We start from the raw sequence: 21,382 nt of genomic DNA, 5'->3' as shown, positions 1-21,382 counted from the left end.
AGACTCTGTCAGGCAAAGCAATCTTGGAGTCCACTACGGTTTGCCTGGGAGATGTGATTCCTGCACCAGATGTATTAGGGTGCTGCAAAACAACCATGTGTAAATCTGCCACCTCCAGACTGAGCTACTGAAGTTGCCCCATCAGGGCAGTAATAGGATTCATAATGGATCAGAAAATTGTTGCAGTCAGAGCTAATGTCACGACTCAGCTGTCGGGTGACCCAGGACCAGAGGCTCCTTCCCTGTCCCTTGCCACTAGAAGGTGCCCTAGATCACCCTATTCCCGGGATACTTCTGAAAGTGAAAATGCCAGGACTACCACCCTTGGCTTATCTCCGGAGTTAAGGCCCCATTACACACAACGATGTCCCAGCGATCCCACCAACGATCCGACAAGGATGGGATCGCTGGGACATAGTTAGGCTGATCGCTGGTGACCTGTCACATACAGACTCACCAGCGATCAGGACCAGCGAGCAAGCTGGTATCCAACGTAATCATCGGGTTTCTAAGAGCTGCAGGGCTCTTAGAAACCTGATGTTTACCCTAGATACCAGCATGCATGGCAGGGCGGGAGGTGGAGGCAGAGCGGCACACAGAGCGGAGTAGCAGATAGTAGAGCGGACCAACCCCTGCACGCTGGTATCTAGGGTTGACATTGGGTATCCAAGAACTGTACGGCACTTAGAAACCCGATGTTTACTTTAGATACCAGCATGCAGCGTCGCTGATCATTGGCTCCCGCTGCCACACGCAGCGATGCATGCTGGCCAGCGGGAGACCAATGATCAAAAAACGGCCCAGGACGATCCTGCATGATCAGCGATACCCGGCGGGGGGGGCCGGTCGCTGATGGATGTCACACACAGTGAGATCGCTGATGCGTCACAAAATCAGCGAACTCTCTAGCGATCTCGCTGTGTGTGTCGGGGCCCTTAGCCATCTGATTGTTCTCTTTCCCTACTCAGGGAAAAGGGGCACTACTGTGTACCGAAGTACACCAACTTGACGAACAAGGCAACACAAAACAGGGTACTGAAAATAGCAGGCATAAAAATATTCACTCCCATATAACAAAGGAATGCATCGGGGAATGGAGTACAGGGGTAAAAACCTATGTAGGAGAAGGAAGGGAGTTATCACATTTACAAATCAAGCAACAATCACAGATAACTCCTCCAAAATTCCTTCTCATATGAACACCTCTCCTCCTAAGCCATGCAGCATAAGCTAGCTCTGACATGGGTTTGTATCAGGTCCCAGATTATAAATGGAATGGGAGTGGCTAACTGAGCTCAGCTCAGAGCTCATATACCCAAAGTTTCCAACATGGCTGATTAACCCCTGTTCTGCCAAAAGAAATAAACACCATTCACAAAGAAGGAGAAGTGGTTCTTTTCAGCGTAGGAGTAGGTGCAATCAGATGCTTTGGTCTTCTGACATTTCACTGTTACGGTATCCCTGTGAAAAACTCTGTGGGATGTTATGCCATATCGTTACAAACCTTGTAATCTGAATTGGCTCTGGACAATTACTCTCTTGGCAATTTTTTCTATGCCTGACTCTATAGCTGGGATATACAGTATGATGAGCCTCCTGGTACAAATTTGCCATCTTCCCTTAATGATCTGATTTCTTTTGTCATCAGAGTGGCCTTACTTTTTAAAGAATGGACAAGGTCAAGATTCTCGTATCCCACATATTAGAACATCTTCAAAATCTCCTCCCAGAGAGCCAGTACAGGAACCAATACAATACAGCTGTAAGAAATTAACATCGGTCGAAAGATTCCATCACCAGACTAAAGGAATCTGGCTATGTTGTGATGAGAAGAGTCACTCTTGCATAGACTGTTCCAAACTTAAGACCAAAATACTTAAACTTTAGACTCATGGCAACAGAGGATGAATTGCCTTGGGGTTAACAATCATCCAAAAATGCTTTCGGACTGAGAAGGTGACGCTTCACTTTTGCTCTCTACACTTCAAGGATATTTCTTTTTTAATTTTGCCTCTTTCTGAGCATTCCTGATCCTAGGACTTCTATGGGTAAGACTATACGCTCTGGTTATTGTTTGGTTGTCCAACCAAATTGTCCAGTGGAGATCTCCTTCTTTTGAAATTTGCCTCAGGGCTGCATGTCAACCACCTTCTTTGAAACTTTGCCTAGCTTCCAACTTGTCTTTCCTTTCTAAGAACTTCATGTACATCTTTTCTAATCAGGAGCTGAAACACTACCTCTTCATGTGCCATTTGACTGCACCATACTTCTTTTCACAGGCATTTAATTACGGTAATCCACACATGCAGAAATTCCTGCACTTACAGCCTCAGCTGCTACCAAGTAGTCCAAGGAAGGTCTGCCGCTAAATGCACTTGGAGTCTCCTGTGTAATCATTGACCACCCCAATGTGCTTGATGGAGACAAATCCGGAGACTCTGCAGCCATGTAAGCAAGTTAAGGCCCCTCAGTCTATTCACAGTCTATTCACAGTAGTACCAGTAATATGTGGCTTGCGGATGTTGTGTTGAAAAAAAAAAATCTCCTGGGACTCTGTGGAGAAATGGCCGGGCAACAGGTTCCATCAATGATCCAATTTGTTTTTCAAATAAAACTGGAAATCACATGTCAGGCCTAAGGGCCTCATCATCTACACAAACCATGAGAAAGTGTTTGTATGACATTAGGCTACGAGGCAGAATTCCTCAACCCACTGCTCTCAAAGACTAACTTGGAGCATAGCAAGATGGCAATGGAGGCTGTATTGCAGGTCTGTCTTGTTCAAGCCCTGCTTTTGTCTGCCCATAATAGCCAGAGGTTGGTTTGGAGACCAAGAGGGCAGCACCATGAAAAGGTCTTCACAAGGGGACACCACACTAGTTCTACTGCTAGGACTATGGTGTGGGGCGGCATCATGGGTTGTAGTCGGACCCTGCAAGCCTTCATTCCTGATACACTAACCCTTCAGTGATACATTGATTTGGCCATGGAACTAGTGGTGCAGACATTTCTCAAAAGTATCAAACATATGAGCATACAAATATACAGTTGTGGCCAAAAGTATTGACACCCCAGCAATTCTGTCAGATAATACTCAGTTTCTTCCTGAAAATGATTGCAAACACAAATTCTTTGGTGTTATTATCTACATTTAATTTGTCTTAAATGAAAAAACACAAAAGAGAATGAAGCAAAAAGCAAAACATTGATCATTTCACACAAAACTCCAAAAATGGGCCAGACAAAAGTATTGGCACCCTCAGCCTAATACTTGGTTGCACAACATTTAGCCAAAATAACTGCGACCAACGGCTTCCGGTAACCATCAATGAGTTTCTTACAATGCTGTGCTGGAATTTTAGACCATTCTTCTTTGGCAAACTGGTCCCTGATATTAGAAGGGTGCCTTCTACAAACTGCCATTTTTAGATCTCTCCACAGGTGTTCTATGGGATTCAGGTCTGGACTCATTGCTGGCCACCTTAGAAGTCTCCAGCGCTTTCTCTCAAATCATTTTCTAGTGCTTTTTGAAGTGTGTTTTGGGTCATTGTCTTGCTGGAAGACCCATGACCTCTGAGGGAGACCTAGCTTTCTCACACTGGGCCCTACATTATGCTGCAAAATTTGTTGGTAGTCTTCAGACTTCATTATGCCATGCACACGGTCAAGCAGTCCAGTGCCAGAGGCAGCAAAACAACCCCTAAACATCAGAGAACCTCCGCCATGTTTGACTGTAGGGACCGTATTCTTTTCTTTGAATGCCTCTTTTTTTCTCCTGTAAACTCTATGTTGATGCCTTTGCCCAAAAAGCTCTACTTTTGTCTCATCTGACCACAGAACATTCTTCCAAAACGTTTTAGGCTTTTTCAGGTAAGTTTTGGCAAACTCCAGCCTGGCTTTTTTATGTCTCGGGGTAAGAAGTGGGGTCGTCCAGGGTCTCCTACCATACAGTCCCTTTTCATTCAGACGCCAACGGATAGTACGGGTTGACACTGTTATACCCTCGGACTGCAGCGCAGCTTGAACTTGTTTGGATGTTAGTCGAGGTTCTTTATCCAACATCCGCACAATCTTGCGTTGAAATCTCTCGTCAATTTTTCTTTTCAGCCCACATCTAGGGAGGTTAGCCACAGTGCCATGGGCTTTACACTTCTTGATGACACTGCGCACGGTAGATGCAGGAACATTCAGGTCTTTGGAGATGGACTTGTAGCCTTGAGATTGCTTATGCTTCCTCACAATTTGGTTTCTCAAGTCCTCAGACAGTTCTTTGGTCTTCTTTCTTTTCTCCATGCTCAATGTGGAACACACAAGGACACAGGACAGAGGTTGAGTCAACTTTAATCCATGTCAACTGGCTGCAAGTGTGATTTAGTTATTGCCAACACCTGTTAGGTGCCACAGGTAAGTTACAGGGGCTGTTAATTACACAAATTAGAGAAGCATCACATGATTTTTCTAACAGTGCCAATACTTTTGTCCACCCTCTTTTTTATGTTTGGTGTGGAATTATATCCAATTTGGCTTTAGAACAATTCTTTTTGTGTTTTTTCATTTAAGACAAATTAAATGAAGATAATAACAAAGAATTTGTGTTTGCAATCATTTTCAGGAAGAAACTGAGTATTATCTGACAGAATTGCAGGGGTGTCAATACTTTTGGCCACAACTGTTTAAGAAGTTGAAGATTCACAAAGTATTTCACTTCTGGAGGTATTTTACATGGTGTACTGAATAGTCAAACAACCTCTTTAATATTCAGCCCACATCCCTACAATCTTAGATGGAAATGTGACATTCCTGCCCCCACTGGCTGTGCGTCGTCCAAGTGCTGCTGACTGTAAAACTCTCTTTGTAACCTTCTTCCTCTGCTACAATGAAGCACAGAACTAAAATCTGGTACGTTGCAGATGGTAAAGATATGGCTCTCGCTGGAACATATGGAATTGATCACAACATTTGGCAGCTCCTCGCAGAAAGAATTCATATCAGACATTTTTAGTACCAGAACAGAGGCCACAAGAAGCTTTTGTGAATCTCGAAGCCCCTCTTAAACAGTCCGTACGTTGTCGTGCGTCCCAACGTCCTGCGTATGGTAAGACTCCCGGGCACCAGCATCAGTAAGGAGCTCAGTATGGATTATAACTACTTTGCGATCCTATCTGTGTTCCTGCTTGTGGCGCTCACGACCCCTCAAACTGCAGCGCAAGAGGAGCCCCTCATACGCTACATCGAGAAACGTATTTTAACTCTTGAGGTAGGTCATTTTCCATTGTGTCACTTTTGGCAAATCTGATCGGGACACTTCAAGAATTTATTCAAAATCAACTACTCTAGAAAATGATCCTTTTTAGGGATTTTTTGGAGAATTTTTCCATTTCCTGAAGAGGTTTTGAAGATTTCTAGAGGATTTTTTAAAAAAATTTTTGCAGCATTTTAATTGTACAGGAGACGCTTCAAGAGGTAACACACACATTTACCAGATTTTTCTTAAGACTGTGTGCCCACGATGCGATTTTTAAGCGTTTTTGCAGCGATTTTCGGCACAAAAACGTTTAAAAACTTGTACAGAACGCCCCCCATGCATTCCTATGGCATTCCGCACATGATGTGCTAATGCTGTGCTTTTTTCCGCAGCAGAATCGCATTGCGGAAAAAAGCGCAGCATGCTCATTCTCTTTGCAGAATCGCAAAGAATTGCCGAGATTCCGCACCCAGAGGAATGCATGAGAACCGCTTACTTCCCGCATGTGGCTATGCCCACCATGCGCAAAGTTAAGCGTCTCATGTGCGGATGGTACCCACGGTGTGGAGGAGAGGAGACTGTCCTCCAGGCCCTGGGTACCATACCCCTGTAAAAAAAAAAAGAATAAAAAATAAAAAAAATCGGGGTATATTTACCTTCCGGCGTCACGCGCAGCCTTCCCGGGCCTCAGCGTTCCCAGTAATGCCTTGCGGCAAGGACCTGTGATGACGTAGCCTCGCGTTACTCTAGCGGTCTCGTGAGATCACTATAGCAACGCGAGACCAACGTCATCACAGGTCTCGCAAGGCATGGGAGCGTCGCTGAGGCAGCGCCGGACATCGGAAGGTAAATATACCCGATTTTTTACTTTTTTATCATTTTTAACATTCTATCTTTTACTATTGATGCCGCATAGGCGGCCTCAATAGTAAAAAGCTACTCACACTTGTCAAACACTGTTTGACGAGTGTGACCAACCTGTCAATCACTTTCCAAGCGATGCTTCAAATCACTTGGAAAGTGCTTGAATTTTGCACGTGAAAATCGCGGCAAAAACGCGAACATAATCGCGGTAAAATTGAGCAGAAAAAAACGCGCGTTTTCCGGGAAGGAGTCCGGTTTTGAGTGTCCGGTTTAAAACGCTACGTGGGCACATAGCCTAAAGGTAAGGCAGAAAAAAACCACAAAAATACTAAAGCACTTGTGAAGAAGCTCTCCTCTTGGTTCACCTCAGCAAAAGCTAGAACTTTTATTTTTCCGTCTCCAGGGCCATACAAGGGTTTGCTTTTTGTGAGGCAAGTTATAGTTTGAATGACACCATTCATTTTACTATGTAATGGGAAAACAATTGGGAGATAATAATTAAAAAAAAGCCAAAACACAATTATACCAATTTTATCGGGTTGGGATGGGCGCTCCAGTGTTCATTGTGGAGTAAAAATGACCTGGAAATACGATTCTCCAAGTCAGTATCATTACAGCGATACCAGATTTGTATATTCTTTTTATAATATTTTTAGCTGGTAAAAAAAAATCGTAACAACCTTATAAGAAAAAATATAGGTTTGTGCCGCCATTTTCCGAAACCCATAACTTTCTATTACTTCTCCACTCATGAAGCTAAACAAGGGCTTCATTTTGCATACTGAAATGCAGTCACCATTAATTCCACGTTGGGGTGCACAGTATGTTCTGAACGCTTTATATTGCATTTTTTTGGGGAAGTGTGATGGCCAAAAATAATAATTTTGGTATTTGATTGTTTTCTTTTCAGCGCGGGTTCAATACTGTCATACTTTGAAAGGTCAGAGCTTTAGGAAAGTTGCAGAGATAAATATTGGTTTTATAATTTATTTTTGCATTGGGAAAAAAGTGCAATTCAACCTTTTGTTTGTTTTTTTATTTAATTTTTAAAAACTTAATTTTTATTTACAGGGCCAAAAATAACAATTATGGAATTTCATTTTTATTTTTTTTTCTCTTTTACAGTTCTTACCGATTTAATTAATTTTATATTTTAAGAGATCAGGCTTTTGCAGACATTCTGCAAATGTGAAAAAAGGCGGGTGATTTATTCTTAAAAATATTTTTTATGTTTTACTTGATTTTTAGTCTCCTTTGCCACAGCTACAGTGCAACCTCCCTCCATGCACACTCCCTTTTAGATGCTTTTTCCCCTCTGCTGCCTCATGTGGCTGTACCAGTGTTCACTCTTCACCAGCATGTCTGCTCCGCTCTTCTGCAGTTTCGTCATGGTATAATACTGGAGTCGTTGGGACTTCACACAGATCTGCCAAAGGGAAGAGAGGAGCCTAACAGTGTCACAATCCTCTGTACAGTGAGCTCAGCAATGTGGGCTCTGTCTGGAAAACCATCTCTCTCTGACCAGCAATGACTAAAGCAGGGGCAGCCCCCTCCAACTGCTTCTTAAAGAAATGAGGGGCTGGCCCGGGGAAGTCATCCCCCTCTGGCCCCAGGCCCAGTTCTCCACTGCAGCATAATAGTACAGACATAGTACAGGATTAGAACCTGTTATGGCTCACCTGGTGAGGTGGATTGTCTAAGCTGTGGTCCTGAATGAGCAGAACAGACCGGAGGTGCTGATGCAGTGCTGAAATGGAAAGGCTGTGTGGCAAATAAGGAGTATAATGGCATAGTTTGACATGCTGAAAGGAAGCACCTCCAAACAGCAGGGCTGAGTATGCAGACAAGCTCCCTGGAACAGCAGAGACGAGTATGCAGAGAGCACCCTGGAACAGCAGGGCCGAGTATGTGGACAGGCACCTTGGAACAGCAGAGCTGAGTATGTGGACAGGCACTTTGGAACAGCAGAGCTGAGTATGAGGACAGGCACCAAGTTGAACAGCAGAGCTGAGTATGTGACAGATACCTCGGACCAGAAGAGCCAAGTATGCAGACAAGCACCCTTGAACAGCAGATCCGAGTATGCGGACAGGCACCTTTGAACAGCAGAGCAGAGTATGTGGACAGGCACCTTTGAACAGCAGAGCTGAGTATGTGACAGATACCTCGGACCAGAAAAGCCAATTATGCAGACAAGCACCCTTGAACAGCAGATCCGAGTATGCGGACAGGCACCTTTGAACAGCAGAGCAGAGTATGTGGACAGGCACCTTTGAACAGCAGAGCTGAGTATGCTGACAGGCACCTTTGAACAGCAGAGCTGAGTATGAGGACAGGCACCTTTGAACAGCAGAGCTGAGTATGTGACAGATAACCTCGGACGAGAAGAGCCAAGTATGCAGACAAGCACCCTTGAACAGCAGATCCGAGTATGCGGACAGGCACCTTTGAACAGCAGAGCCGAATATGTGGACAGGCACCTTTGAACAGCAGAGCTGAGTATGTGGACAGGTACCTTGGGACAGCAGAGCTGAGTATGTGGACAGGTACCTTGGGACAGCAGAGCTGAGTATGTGGACAGGTACCTTTGAACAGCAGAGCTGAGTATGCTGACAGACACCTTTGAACAGCAGAGCTGAGTATGAGGACAGGTACCTTTGAACAGCAGAGCTGAGTATGTGACAGATACCTCGGACGAGAAGAGCCAAGTATGCAGACAAGCACCCTTGAACAGCAGATCCGAGTATGCGGACAGGCACCTTTGAACAGCAGAGCCGAATATGTGGACAGGCACCTTTGAACAGCAGAGCTGAGTATGTGGACAGGTACCTTGGGACAGCAGAGCTGAGTATGTGGACAGGTACCTTGGGACAGCAGAGCTGAATATGTGGACAGGCACCTTTGAAGAGCACAGCTGAGTGGAATGTGTTTTTCATGTTTGTAAGACACATTTGGAACACAACTGTTATACCACAGAGTTCAGCAGAATGGAAGCGTTGAGATTGTCTGGAGGCACACAATAGAGGAGTCCAGAAAGATGGTAGTTGTGAACAAGCCCAACTAACTAAAAATAAAACCTCAAGCAGTGTGTAGCCAACTGACCCAGAATAATAAGGCCTAAGCAGAGGATATTAAAGGTGTACGCTAAGGGAGCTAAATGAGACAGTGGCCAGGGCAGGAAGGTGCAGGATCTGGCACTGGAGCCAAGACAGCTGAATCACAGAAGCATGGCTACTTTCTTCAAAAAACAGCAGGACCGCAGCCTATAGGTTGTGTGTGGTATTGCAGCACAGTGTCATGCACTTCAATAGAGCACAGCTACAAGTACCAGACACAAAGCAAGGACTGGTGGAAGATGAAATGAATTTCTAATTCTCTACAACCCCTTTAAAGAAACTGAAAAAAATCAGAAATCCCCTCCTCTCAATTAATCCTCTTCTGTCTCACAATAAAAACTACAAGAGATAGAAAGATGCTCTGTGTCCCAGGAAATCAATAATGTCCACGTTTTCCTTCTCCCAATCCTGTCTCTGCTTGTGGAAGGAGCCTCCCCCCACCGCTCTATGTGCAGTTGGAGACGATTAATGTTAAGCCCCACCCACTTTTTTAATCCTAACCTATCAGCAGTCAGCAAAAATGATAGAACGCATAAGAGAATTAATCTGAGTTTCTATTTAGCCCTCTTTCTCGTGAAGAATATAAGAGCTTTACAATTAAGTTTCTTGAAAATTGCTAACATAACTTTTAGAGCACACACCTGTTTAATATGTCCATGAATGATATTTTTTCTCATGCAATGTAACTTGCCTCCATTTCAGTGAATGATTCCTTTTCAACAGCATTCTGCCAGTACTATAGGTGCTGGAACATTCTTTCCTTCAAGGCATGTATTGCTCCTCCTAGGGAGAGCACATTGTGATTTTTCTAGGGTAAGACAACAGAATTTATAAATAATTTGTCTATTTAGCACGGTATCTACAAAATTGGACCAAGTACGCTGGACCTACAGGGACCATTTAATTAATTTTTTTTCAATAATTTCTTCCCCCTTCCAGGACAAACTTTACAAATGTGAGCAAGATATTCAGCAATACATGCACGAATTCAAAGAAATGACCCACAAGGTGATGTCACGCCTGGACAATTTCAGCCGCTACAAACACGAAGTGAAGAATGAAATGGAGAGTCTGAGGGCGAGGCTGGAGAGAGCTGAGTGGGACATCGACTACCTCGAGAGCACCGTGTCCTCCAACACCCAGATGGAGGTTGACGAACACTTAATGGAGAAGGAAGTGGTGGAAAAAGCAGAGGAGAAAAAAAAATTGCAGCTGAAGCCGAGTACAGGTACGTGGAAGTTGGCAGGGAGGTGGAATTTTGCACTCCTAAAGACTCTGGCACACTCGTGGTCACACTTTTAGGCCCCAGAGAGGAGCCCCAACCGGGTTGACGATAATGAGCTGTAACTTTAACCACACAATGTACCTACCAGAGAAGCCGCCATTGATCTCCAGCACCAGCCGGGGTGGTGGCACAAGCAAGCTCTTTGCCTAGTGCAACTAAATTACTTGTGGGTTAAGGGTATACATAGAGATGATGGGTCACCTGAGTTGACTGCGGTGGTCTCTCCTCCTCTTCTAATAAAACATGGAGGAGTGGGCTGAGAAGAAGAGACGAGTTATCATTGGAGATGAGTAAATCAATTTTATGTCAATCAAATGCATTTAGCATCTTATGAAATTCGCTGGATCAGGCAAATTCGATCAATTTGAAATTCGATTCATGTGGATCAACAAAAAAAAAAAATGCATGCCACCATTTTATACATTGCAGAAAATTACACCAAGCACAGAATGACCTCAGGTGCACCCGTGTGGGCTTCCCCATAAAGCCTTGCAGCTTTCACATCACATGATATGGCACAGCCAATCAGGTGGAACTATCAGTCAGTATAAAAGCTGAGGCAGGAAATGCAGCAGCCATTTTTAGGGTAATTCATCAGTAGTATGAAGATTTCAGAACTCACAGCTCAGCATTAGAGACGGAAAGAAAAAAAACGCTAAATTATACATACTCCAGGCATATATCATTTAAAAAAAAAAAAAAAAAAAAAGTTGAAAAGTTGCAAAATTTTGGCGCAACTTGGAGCTGTGCAACAATTTTGCAACTTTTGTTGTTTCCACACCAGTTGCTCTCATCTTCAGCAAAATGAATGGCGGTGCGGTGGGCACAGTGGGGGTGTGACTCCACAGCTCATCTAATTCATGACGAGTGGTGACATTCGCTATGCTAGAAACCTCATTCCAGTCCCTGACTGGAGTAAGATTTCTGGTGTGGCGCACCTCTTCATGAATCAGGAGCCACTGACATCCCTACAATGCGTAGCCCTATTGGATATTGTTTTATATTGTCTACACTTAATACATTTAATCTGATGCCATTTTCCATGCTGAGTGAGTAAAACGCCTTTTTTTTCATACTGCTGGTATTCTGTGAATAAAGGCTCGTGCAGACGAACATATTAACAAGTTGTCGAATATGATTTTTACGTTCCCTTATTTCAGGCTGTAACATAATGTTGGCTCAAATCAAATCTCAAAAGACTGTGAAGAAGGCCGGAGGGGCGGTGGGTGCGTGGATGAAGAACACTGGTGACAACCTGGACAACATCTACTTCTTTACCGATTCCAGTAACGACGCGCTGCTAGAATTCACAAACACAGAAGACTTCACCAGCCGGGACTATCTCCGAAAAGCTGAAAATATAAAGCTACCTTTCTCCTGGCAGGGAACGGGTCTCCACGTCTACAATGATTGCGTCTTCTTCCACAAAAACGAAACTGTGCATGAAATTGTGAAATACAACATCCTAACCAACGTGACGCAGTCCATGAATATAGGAGGAGCCGGACAGGTCTCACCTTATGGACTCTCAGCATACACGAAGATCGACCTCGCCATGGATGAACAAGGTCTCTGGGCCATCCATACAGATTCCACCAATGGCGAGGACATTGTACTCACCAAGATAGACCACAACAAAATGGAGGCTATGCAGACGTGGAACACCACCTGCAGCAGCAATAATGCGGAAGCCGCATTTGTCATCTGTGGAACGCTCTACGTCATGTATAATAGTCCAAGCGGGGGAAGATCCCACATCGATTGCATCTACGACACCTCGGATCTCATCGACGCTCAGGAAATCCCTACACTATACTTCCCAAAGAGGTACAGCAGCCATTCCTCCGTGCACTACAACCCAAGAGACCAGAAGCTCTACGCCTGGGATGATGGATACCAAACTGTCTATACATTCGAATTGAAGAAGAAGGTTGAACATATGTGAGATCCATGAAAAAAATGATGAAAATTGGGGCAAACTGTGAAATCACTGTGGATATGTTACATGATAAGTTACAGCCTGATTCATTGCGTTGAGTGTTAGGAGTCCCGAGATCCCCACAATCGCTCAAACCAAGGGCTGAAGGGCTTAGATTACGCTCACGTGAGGCGTACCAGATAGCAGAAGGTCCATGGGTCAGCGCACCCCTCTATTAGTGCTCGGGCAAAAGCTGGCCGCTTGGTTTTAGGAGCTGCACCTCCACTGATCAAAACTAGTGAAAAAAGTTTAGTTACCTAGATTAAAAACTAAATGGAACATTTGCAACTTGAACTTCCACGGGGTGGGGTTGCCAAATATCAGATATTAATTGCCTGTCCTAAGGGTCAGATATGACTATGGTAAATGTCAGAGAGAACTCTACGTCCGGACTGAGAGTGTTCTTCATCCCCCGGCAATGTTGGTCATGGGTTTCTTAGCAATCACCATAGTCGGTGGCAGGAGGTCTACCATTTTTCTGAGAACATCTTGGACATTTGGGAAGACTTGATTAGTAGCTTCAAAAGAGCCCAAGATGTGCAAAGTATTTTTTTTTTTTTAAAGAGGACGTTGCCTCTTAATAATATTGGAGCATTTCAGTTTAAGACTTGAAGTACCAATCCTAATAAATCGTCCCATGGCCTTTTCAGCAGCCGTTTCTGGGTGAAAACTGCCATGTACCTGAATGTGATGTCTGCACTCTTTCCACGCTTTATCCACTTTTTCATGCTCCTTAGTGAACAATGAACAGTCTGCATCTTTCAGATGTAAGTACGTTTCTGATACAAACCACAAGATGGCAGAAAAGACCAAAATATTATTTAGATCCCTCCAGTCAGCAGCGATAATAGGGAACGTGCATGTTCTATGGTGAAAAGCCTGACATACAGCATATCCATCCGGGGCTTTTATCCACTACATATTCAGGAAATCTTACAAGGTCATGAAAAAAGGCTGCAACAAGCTGAGAGGTTTTATCCCCACAAACTGCATGCGATGTCCTACGTGATAATAAAACCCGTTACGGTTCTGAGCTGGTTCTGTAATTTCATTCGTCTGTGTTTATGATTTCTAAATTTTGGTTTTGCCCTCGGATAATTGCTGAACTGGCAATCACATATTCTAAGAATGGTACCGTTACTCATCCAGGGCTGTCGGGAAGTCAAATATCCTCTTATATCCTTTATCCAAGAGTGCCAGTAACCGTCTAGATTCCATCATGAAAATATAAAACTAATACCTGGCACTCAGTTGATCTGCAGGGATAAAATTCTACTTATTAGCCATCCATAGACAGTGGAAGTGATGTTTCGGTGGCTAAATAATCGACCATCACTTTCGGTAGCGCCATACCTTGCCAGTGGGGTAACTTGCAGCTTACGGGCGCCAATGCAAAAGCTCCAATGGAGCCCCCAATTATTGCAAGTCCTTTTATATAGGCTAAAGGGACTTTTGGAGCTCTGGGGCCTGGATGGGATTGCAACCCCTGCACCTTTTATGCCTCTTTATTGTCCAGGATTCCGCGTCATATCAATTGTTTTTGCAGAATATTTCATGCGGATTTCATTTTATGCCATGCAAAGGAATAACATTTGTAGCAAATATCCAGTAAAGAAATGTGAGGTTTGTGGATGATTTCCGCGCTTGCTGATCAATGATGAGACGTATGTCCCAGATTGTCAATGGAAAGTGGTTTATTCTATGCGTTTCAAAGTACAAAATACTTCTTCATCAGGAAAGACCACATGTATCTTTTAGGGTGAGTGCACACGCTGCGGATTCACCTGCGGATTTTTCCGCGCGGATTTGCAGGTAAAACCGCAGGTAAAGTGACCTGCGGTTTTCCTGCGGTTTGACACCTGGACAATGGAACAGGTGGCAAACCGCTGCGGAATCTGCAGAAAGAATTGACATGCTGCGGATTTAAAACCTCAGCAAATCCGTGCAAAAAAATCCGCAGCATGTGCACTGCGGATTTGAAACCCCATAGACTAACATTATACTGTACAATGTCTGCGGAACTGCTGCAGTTCCGCAGGGCCAAATCCGCAGCGGATCCGCAGCGTGTGCACATACCCTTATACTTTGAAATGCGTAGAATAATAATAATAATAATCTAATAATAAATTTTATTTTTATAGCGCCGACATATTCCGCAGCACTTTACATTTCAGAGGGGATTTGTACAGACAACAGACATTACAGCATAACAATAATCACATACAGTAGATTATAACAGATACCAAGAGGAATGAGGGCCCTGCTCGCAAGCTTACAGTCTATGAGGAAAGAGGTAGACACGAAAGGTGGGTGGTAACAGTTGCCCTGATTGTATGGACCAGCCATAATGTTAAGTGTGTAACAGTACTGACACAGAGAGCTAATGGATGCATAAAGCATGTGGGAACATGATGCGGGAAATCTGGTTATGGTAAAACTTTTGGCTGTGCCACACAGGGATAGATTAGGTTAATGTGTTGAGGCGGTAGGCCAGTCTGAATAAATGTGTTTTCAGGGCACGCTTAAAATTGTGGGGATTGGGGACTAATCGTATTGACCTGGGTCTGGGAAGTGCATTCCAAAGAATTGGCGCAGCACGTGTAAAGTCTTGGAGACGGGAGTGGGAGGTTCTGACTATTGAGGATACTAACCTCAGGTCATCAGCAGAACGGAGGGCGCGGGTAGGGTGGTATACTGAAACAAGGGAGGAGATGTAGGGTGGTGCTGAGCCATGGAGGGCTTTGTGGGTGAGGGTAATAAGTTTATACTGAATTCTGGAGTGGATGGGTAGCCAGTGTAATGACTGGCACAAGGTAGAGGCATTGGTGTAACGATTGGTGAGGAATATGATCCTGGCTGCAGCATTCAAGACAGATTGGAGAGGGGAGAGTTTGGTAAGAGGGAGACCGATTAGAAGAGAGTTACAATAGTCGAGACGAGAATGAATAAGAGAAACAGTAAGAGTTTTTGCAGAGTCAAAAGTAAGAAAAGGTCGAATTCTAGAAATGTTTTTGAGGTGCAGATGACAAGAGCGAGCCAGTGATCGAATGTAGAATAAACCATTATCCATTGACAATCTGGGACATACATCCCATCATTGATCAGCAAGCGTGGAAATCATCCACAAATCTCTCCTTTCTCTCCAGGATATCGTTTGGTCATTTACTGACCCGTGGATCTGCTGCAGCTGATGTGCTTTTATAGATAGTCATAAAAGGTGAGTGTAATTTTGTTTTTGTCACCTGCCACACTCCTCGGATAAGACCCTATGTTGCGCTGATCTCTCCGACAGCTCTGCAACTATTTGCAGCAAATACACACACACAAAACTGCAGCAAAACTGCTAAGGCTCTGTGCACACATTGCATTTTTGTAGCCTTTTTTCTTTGCAGATTTGTCAGAAAACTTGAAGGGTTTCCTGATGCAAAGTGTATGAGATTCCTGTTGTCTCCTGCACACAGTGCTTGTTTGTGACTTGCAGATGTGGAGCAGATTTAAATCTGCATCTTGTCAATTCTTTCAGCGTTTTTGCTGCAGATTTAATCCATACCAATGATGGGGGAAAAATGTGCACCAAAAACTTATGTAAAAAAATGATTAATAAAAACACTTAAAAATGCAGCAAAAACATGCATATTTCACTCTGCATTTGTCCTGCCAAGAGATGCAGACATTTCTGCACCAAATACTTATGGCCTGCACAGACCCTTGACCCTGTTGACCTGGTGAAGTTCGCCATACATACGCATTTAAAACTATTGTACTGATGAGTTTTAAAAATCCTGGCACTTTTTGGGCGTCTTAGGCTGTGTGCACACGCTGCGGATTTTGCTGCGGTTCCGCAGCGATTTTGGCTGCTGCGGTGTACAGTACCATGATTCCCTATGGGAATCAAAAACCGCAGTGCAGACGGTGCGGAATTTTCCGCGCTGATTATCTGCGGTTTTCAATCCGCAGAAAGAATTGACATGTCAATTCTTTCTGCGGATTCTCCTGCGGTTTGCCATCTCCTCCATTTGAGGAACCGCAGAGCAATCCGCAGGTAAAACCGCAGGTCTTTTGACCTGCGGTTTCACCTGCGGATTTTACAAAATCCGCGCGGATGAATCCGCACCTAATCCGCAGCGTGTGCACACAGCCTCATGAGTTCTGCACTGTGGTAGCGGAGATTCTAAAAGTCCAGGGTGCATAAACAGGACCCAACAACCTCTGTCATTCAGTTAATCCCATTGATGCCTTGCTTACAAGAAGCCCCTCTATACCGCCAAATAATTACTTCCTTTTCACTATAAAGAGGAAAGAATCATTATGACCATGTCTAAAAGTCAGAAATAGCAGCAGCGCCCCCCCACCCCAAGCCAGGAGCGGAGAAGTCAATGTCCAAAGCCAAAAACATAGTATGAGCCAAGTGTGTGATAGGGGAGAAGGGGCAGAGAGCAGCAAGCGAGGGCTGTGCAGGGCGAGGAGGGGGCTGGTGACTCCAGTGCTCCGGGGGGCTGCACCATTCTGCTGAGGGCTCCAGCACCTGTGCAACCAGGCTCGGACTGGCCCATAGGGTAACAGGGGAATCCCCCCCGGTGGGCCCCATTGCAGATATAGGCCCCCATCCCCATTGTATAATTCACTTGATTTACTATATACATAAAAAAGCAGCATCTTATCACTGATTAACCAAACTACCCAGTTTATTATTATATAGAGATATAGGTAAGTTTGTGAACAAGGGTAGTGTAATATTTATGTTCAGTTGAAAAGTGCGACCCCCCTAAAGTCAATATTACTGATGGGCCCTTGGTACCCCAGTCCGACACTGTGTGCTGCGGTGACATCACAGGTAAGTTCACTTTGTAGAACGCTGGAAGCTGAACGTTCCATCCAGAATTCAGGTGACCCCCCCAGTGATACATTGCCTGCCGCGCTGTACAGAGGGCTGCGACACACAGAGAGCAGAAGACTGCGATTTATGGGATTAATAGGTCTGACACGACCCGGGGGATTATATTGTCTCCTCTGTTCACATCTTTATTACACTGGCACCAATTCTGCACAAATGCTGCAAAGTCCAAACACCTGTTACAATGTAACCCACACAACCAGATGGAAAGTGTAAGGATCAGAGGCGTAGCAAGGGTTTCAACTTGGGGGGACGCAAAAAATCTGAGTGGGCTCCTAAACAGGTAATCCTGACTACAGTCATGGCCAAAAGTTTTGAGAATGACACAAATATTATATTTTCACATGAACTGCTGCCCTCTGGTTTTTATGTGTTTGTCAGATGTTTTTATCACATACAGGAATATAATTGCAATCATATTATGAGTAACAAAAGGTTATATTGACAGTTAGAATGAGTTAATGCAGCAAGTCAATATTTGCAGTGTTGACCCTTCTTCTTCAGGACCTCAGCAATTCTCCCTGGCATGCTCTCAATCAACTTCTGGATCAAATCCTGACTGATAGCAGTCCATTCTTGCAAAATCAATGCTTTTATTTTGTCTGAATTTGAGGGTTTTTGTTTGTCCACCCGTCTCTTGATGATTGACCACAAGTTCTCAATGGGATTAAGATCTGGGGAGTTTCCAGGCCATGGTCCCAAAATCTCTATGTTTTGTTCCCTGAGTCAATTAGTTATCACCTTTGCTTTATGGCAAGGTGCTCCATCATGTTGAAAAAGGCATTGTTGATCGCCAAACTGCTCTTGGACGGTTGGGAGAAGTTGCTCTTGGAGGACATTCTGGTACCATTCTTTATTCATGGCTGTGTTTTTAGGCAAGACTGAGAGAGAGCCCATTCCCTTGGCTGAGAAGCAACCCCACACATGAATGGTTTCAGGATGCTTGACAGTTGGCATGAGACAAGACTGGTGGTAGCGCTCACCTGGTCTTCTCCGAATAAGCCGTTTTCCAGATGTCCCAAACAATCGAAAAGGGGATTCATCAGAGAAAATGACTTTACCCCAGTCCTCAGCAGTCCACTCCCTGTACCTCTTGCAGAATATCAGTCTGTCCATGATGTTTTTTCTGGAGAGAAGTGGCTTCTTTGCTGCCCTCCTTGAGACCAGGCCTTGCTCCAAGAGTCTCCGCCTCACAGTGCGTGCAGATGCACTCACACCTGCCTGCTGCCATTCCTGAGCAAGCTCTGCACTGCTGGTAGCCCGATCCCGCAGCTGAAACACTTTTAAGAGACGGTCCTGGCGCTTGCTGGTCTTTCTTGGGCGCCTTGGAGCCTTTTTGGCAACAAGGGAACCTCTCTCCTTGAAGTTCTTGATGATGCGATAGATTGTTGACTGAGGTGCAATCTTTCTAGCTGCGATACTCTTCCCTGTTAGGCCATTTTTGTGCAGTGCAATGATGACTGCACGTGTTTCTTTAGAGATAACCATGGTTAACAGAAGAGAAACAATGATGCCAAGCACCAGCCTCCTTTTAAAGTGTCCAGTGGTGTCATTCTTACTTAATCATGACAGATTGATCTCCAGCCCTGTCCTCATCAACACCCACACCTGTGTTAATGGAGCAATCACTGAAACGATGTTAGCTGGTCCTTTTAAGGCAGGGCTGCAATGATGTTGAAATGTGTTTTGGGGGATAAAGTTCATTTTCTAGGAAAATATTGACTTTGCAAGTAATTGCTGTTAAGCTGATCACTCTTTATAACATTCTGGAGTATATGCAAATTGCCATTAGAAAAAATGAAGCAGTAGACTTTGTAAAAATTAATATTTGTGTCATTCTCAAAACTTTTGGCCATGACTGTACAGCTACACCTTAACTGTGAGCATAGGGGATCATCAGTAGATGACCGCGCTGTGATTGATAATAAATCCATATACTGTGAGGCAGTGACCGGTGTCACATAGAGGGGTCACTGGTGTGCCCCCCCCCAGGATGCGGACGGAGCCCTAGAAGACCCGCTGGAGTGCCTTGTGGTCACAGCAGGACGCCTGTGAGTCACAGGGCAAGATAAAAGTAAGCGTGGACCTGGTCAAGCTATCTGGTCTGGGATTGATCAGAAAAAGCTGGTATGGGCTTTTATTTTTGAAACGGACTGCAGGAAGGTAGTGGGGCTGGTCCGTTTCCTCCAGGCCGGGTCTTACAGGTGGCCTAAGCCCACAGATTCAAGTTTAAAAATCCCTCAGTAAAGGGTTTGGGTGTGTCAGTATCAGAGTGGAGTTTGCAGCAAGCAAAGCAGATGGCTCTGCAAAAGCTCAGCTCTGTATGAGAGTAACACAGAGCCCAGTAGAGTGAACTCCTGGCACCCGCAGCGTACACAGCAGTGCAGTTGCCCACGGCAAAAAGTGAGATGTTGACCGGCGTATTTAGGGACAGTAATCTGGAGGATATGGTTTCCGGCTGCGATCCAGAGGATATCGTTTACTATGTAGAGTTATGAGTTGGACATTAATGCTGTGTTTTGTGTTAGACATTTAATGCTGTGAAGCAAATTCATTAAAGAGACCTTTTTTTGCTTGGAACTTTGCTAGGTCACTGCCTCTTCACTGCATAAGTGTGCAACCGCTGCACTACAATGCAAAAACGAACACTGATATTACTATGTGAAGATCATATAGTGTAGATACCAGCCCTGCAGACCGTATAAGAGATCACAGTACAGTTATAGATGGTAACACTTACTGCTAACATTACTTCTTATGGAATCGTTCACGGTTCCCGTCTTTTCCATCTGGCCTAGACCGACATGACGACTTCTCCAGCCAGGACTCGTCTGCAAAAATTACAACAAAGACACATTTGACTTCTCACATTTCCTACATCGTCCTTATCTATTCCCAACATGCACAAACCCCTCATCCTGCTGATACCCCAATACTGAGCAGCTGCATGTGACCCTACTACTGCACCTGCTGTGTGGTACAATAACGGCTTCTCTTACCGCCCCACATATTACTGCCACCACTGTGCTCCTTGCATAGTAATAACGCCGCCCTTTGTGCTCTCTAGATAGTAAAATCCTCCTCTAAAAAAATATTAATGCCCTGTGCTAGTGCCCTCCACATTTTGTCCCTAAAAAGTAATAATGCAACTTTGATGGTCACAATACTAAGAGCCCCTATAACAATAATGCTTAAGAGCCCACATAAAGTAACATGTAATAATGTTTGCGTCCCCCCATATACAGTAATAATGTCCCCTGAGTCCCGCCCCCATATACAGTAACAATGGCCCCAGTATCACAGATTCGAGCAGGCAGTCATATGACTACTCTTTCGGCTTCTCTCAATTCTCTTCTATTGAGAGACGCCATACCTTTCTACTGGACACGTCCACATAGCAAACATGGGGTCCATGACCGCCTGATAACGCCAGTGATATTGGGGGCTCCAGCAGCAGGTGCTCCCTGTCAAGATTTGGCAGTCTGCAGTCATACAGTTAGGTCCATATATATTTGGACAGAGACAACATTTTTCTAATTTTGATTCTAGACATTACCACAATGAGTTTTAAACAAAACAATTCAGATGCAGTTGAAGTTCAGACTTTCCGCTTTCATTTGAGGATATCCACATTAACATTGGATGAAGGGTTTAGGAGTTTCAGCTCCTTAACATGAACTTCAACTGCATCTGAAGTCTTTTGTTTAAAATTCATTGTGGCAATGTCTAGAACCAAAATTAGAAAAATGTTGTCTCTGTCCAAATATATATGGACCTAACTGTATAAAGCGACTGCAGACATTACAAGCCGTAATTAACATTATAAAAATAAATTGCTTATTATTAAAGCACCACTCCAGTGGGTTTTTTTTCTCACCGCTGAAGTGGTGCTTTAAGCGCAACCCCCCCCCCCCCCGGTCATATACCCATGCTCCAGCGTATTCACAGTTTTTTGGCACCGCTCCCGTCCCACGGCTCAAACTTGTGTGAGCGCAGCTTC

At 44.4% G+C, this 21,382-nt stretch overlaps 1 protein-coding gene and 1 long non-coding RNA gene across 2 annotated transcripts in view; one reads left to right on the top strand and one right to left on the bottom strand.

Annotated features, from left to right (window-relative positions):
- Nucleotides 1–21,382, bottom strand: part of LOC141074099 (uncharacterized) — a 94,341-nt gene that overhangs the window by 64,140 nt on the left and 8,819 nt on the right. The window contains exon 2 of the long non-coding RNA XR_012227122.1: nucleotides 20,123–20,213. This is a non-coding gene — a long non-coding RNA (uncharacterized lncRNA). The remainder of the gene's footprint in view (nucleotides 1–20,122; nucleotides 20,214–21,382) is intronic.
- On the top strand, nucleotides 4,744–13,518 carry LOC141074097 (olfactomedin-like protein 3A). Its single transcript, XM_073561630.1, has 3 exons — nucleotides 4,744–5,257; nucleotides 10,165–10,453; nucleotides 11,671–13,518. The coding sequence occupies exons 1-3, from the start codon at nucleotides 5,093–5,095 to the stop codon at nucleotides 12,453–12,455; spliced, it is 1,239 nt and encodes a 412-aa protein (XP_073417731.1). The 5' UTR covers nucleotides 4,744–5,092; the 3' UTR covers nucleotides 12,456–13,518.

Source organism: Dendrobates tinctorius, unplaced genomic scaffold (assembly GCF_039654945.1).
Source record: "Dendrobates tinctorius isolate UK_male_01 unplaced genomic scaffold, ASM3965494v1 ptg000323l, whole genome shotgun sequence".
In the NCBI taxonomy this organism is placed as follows: Eukaryota; Metazoa; Chordata; class Amphibia; order Anura; family Dendrobatidae; genus Dendrobates; species Dendrobates tinctorius.
This window is presented reverse-complemented; position numbering and strand designations above follow the sequence as displayed.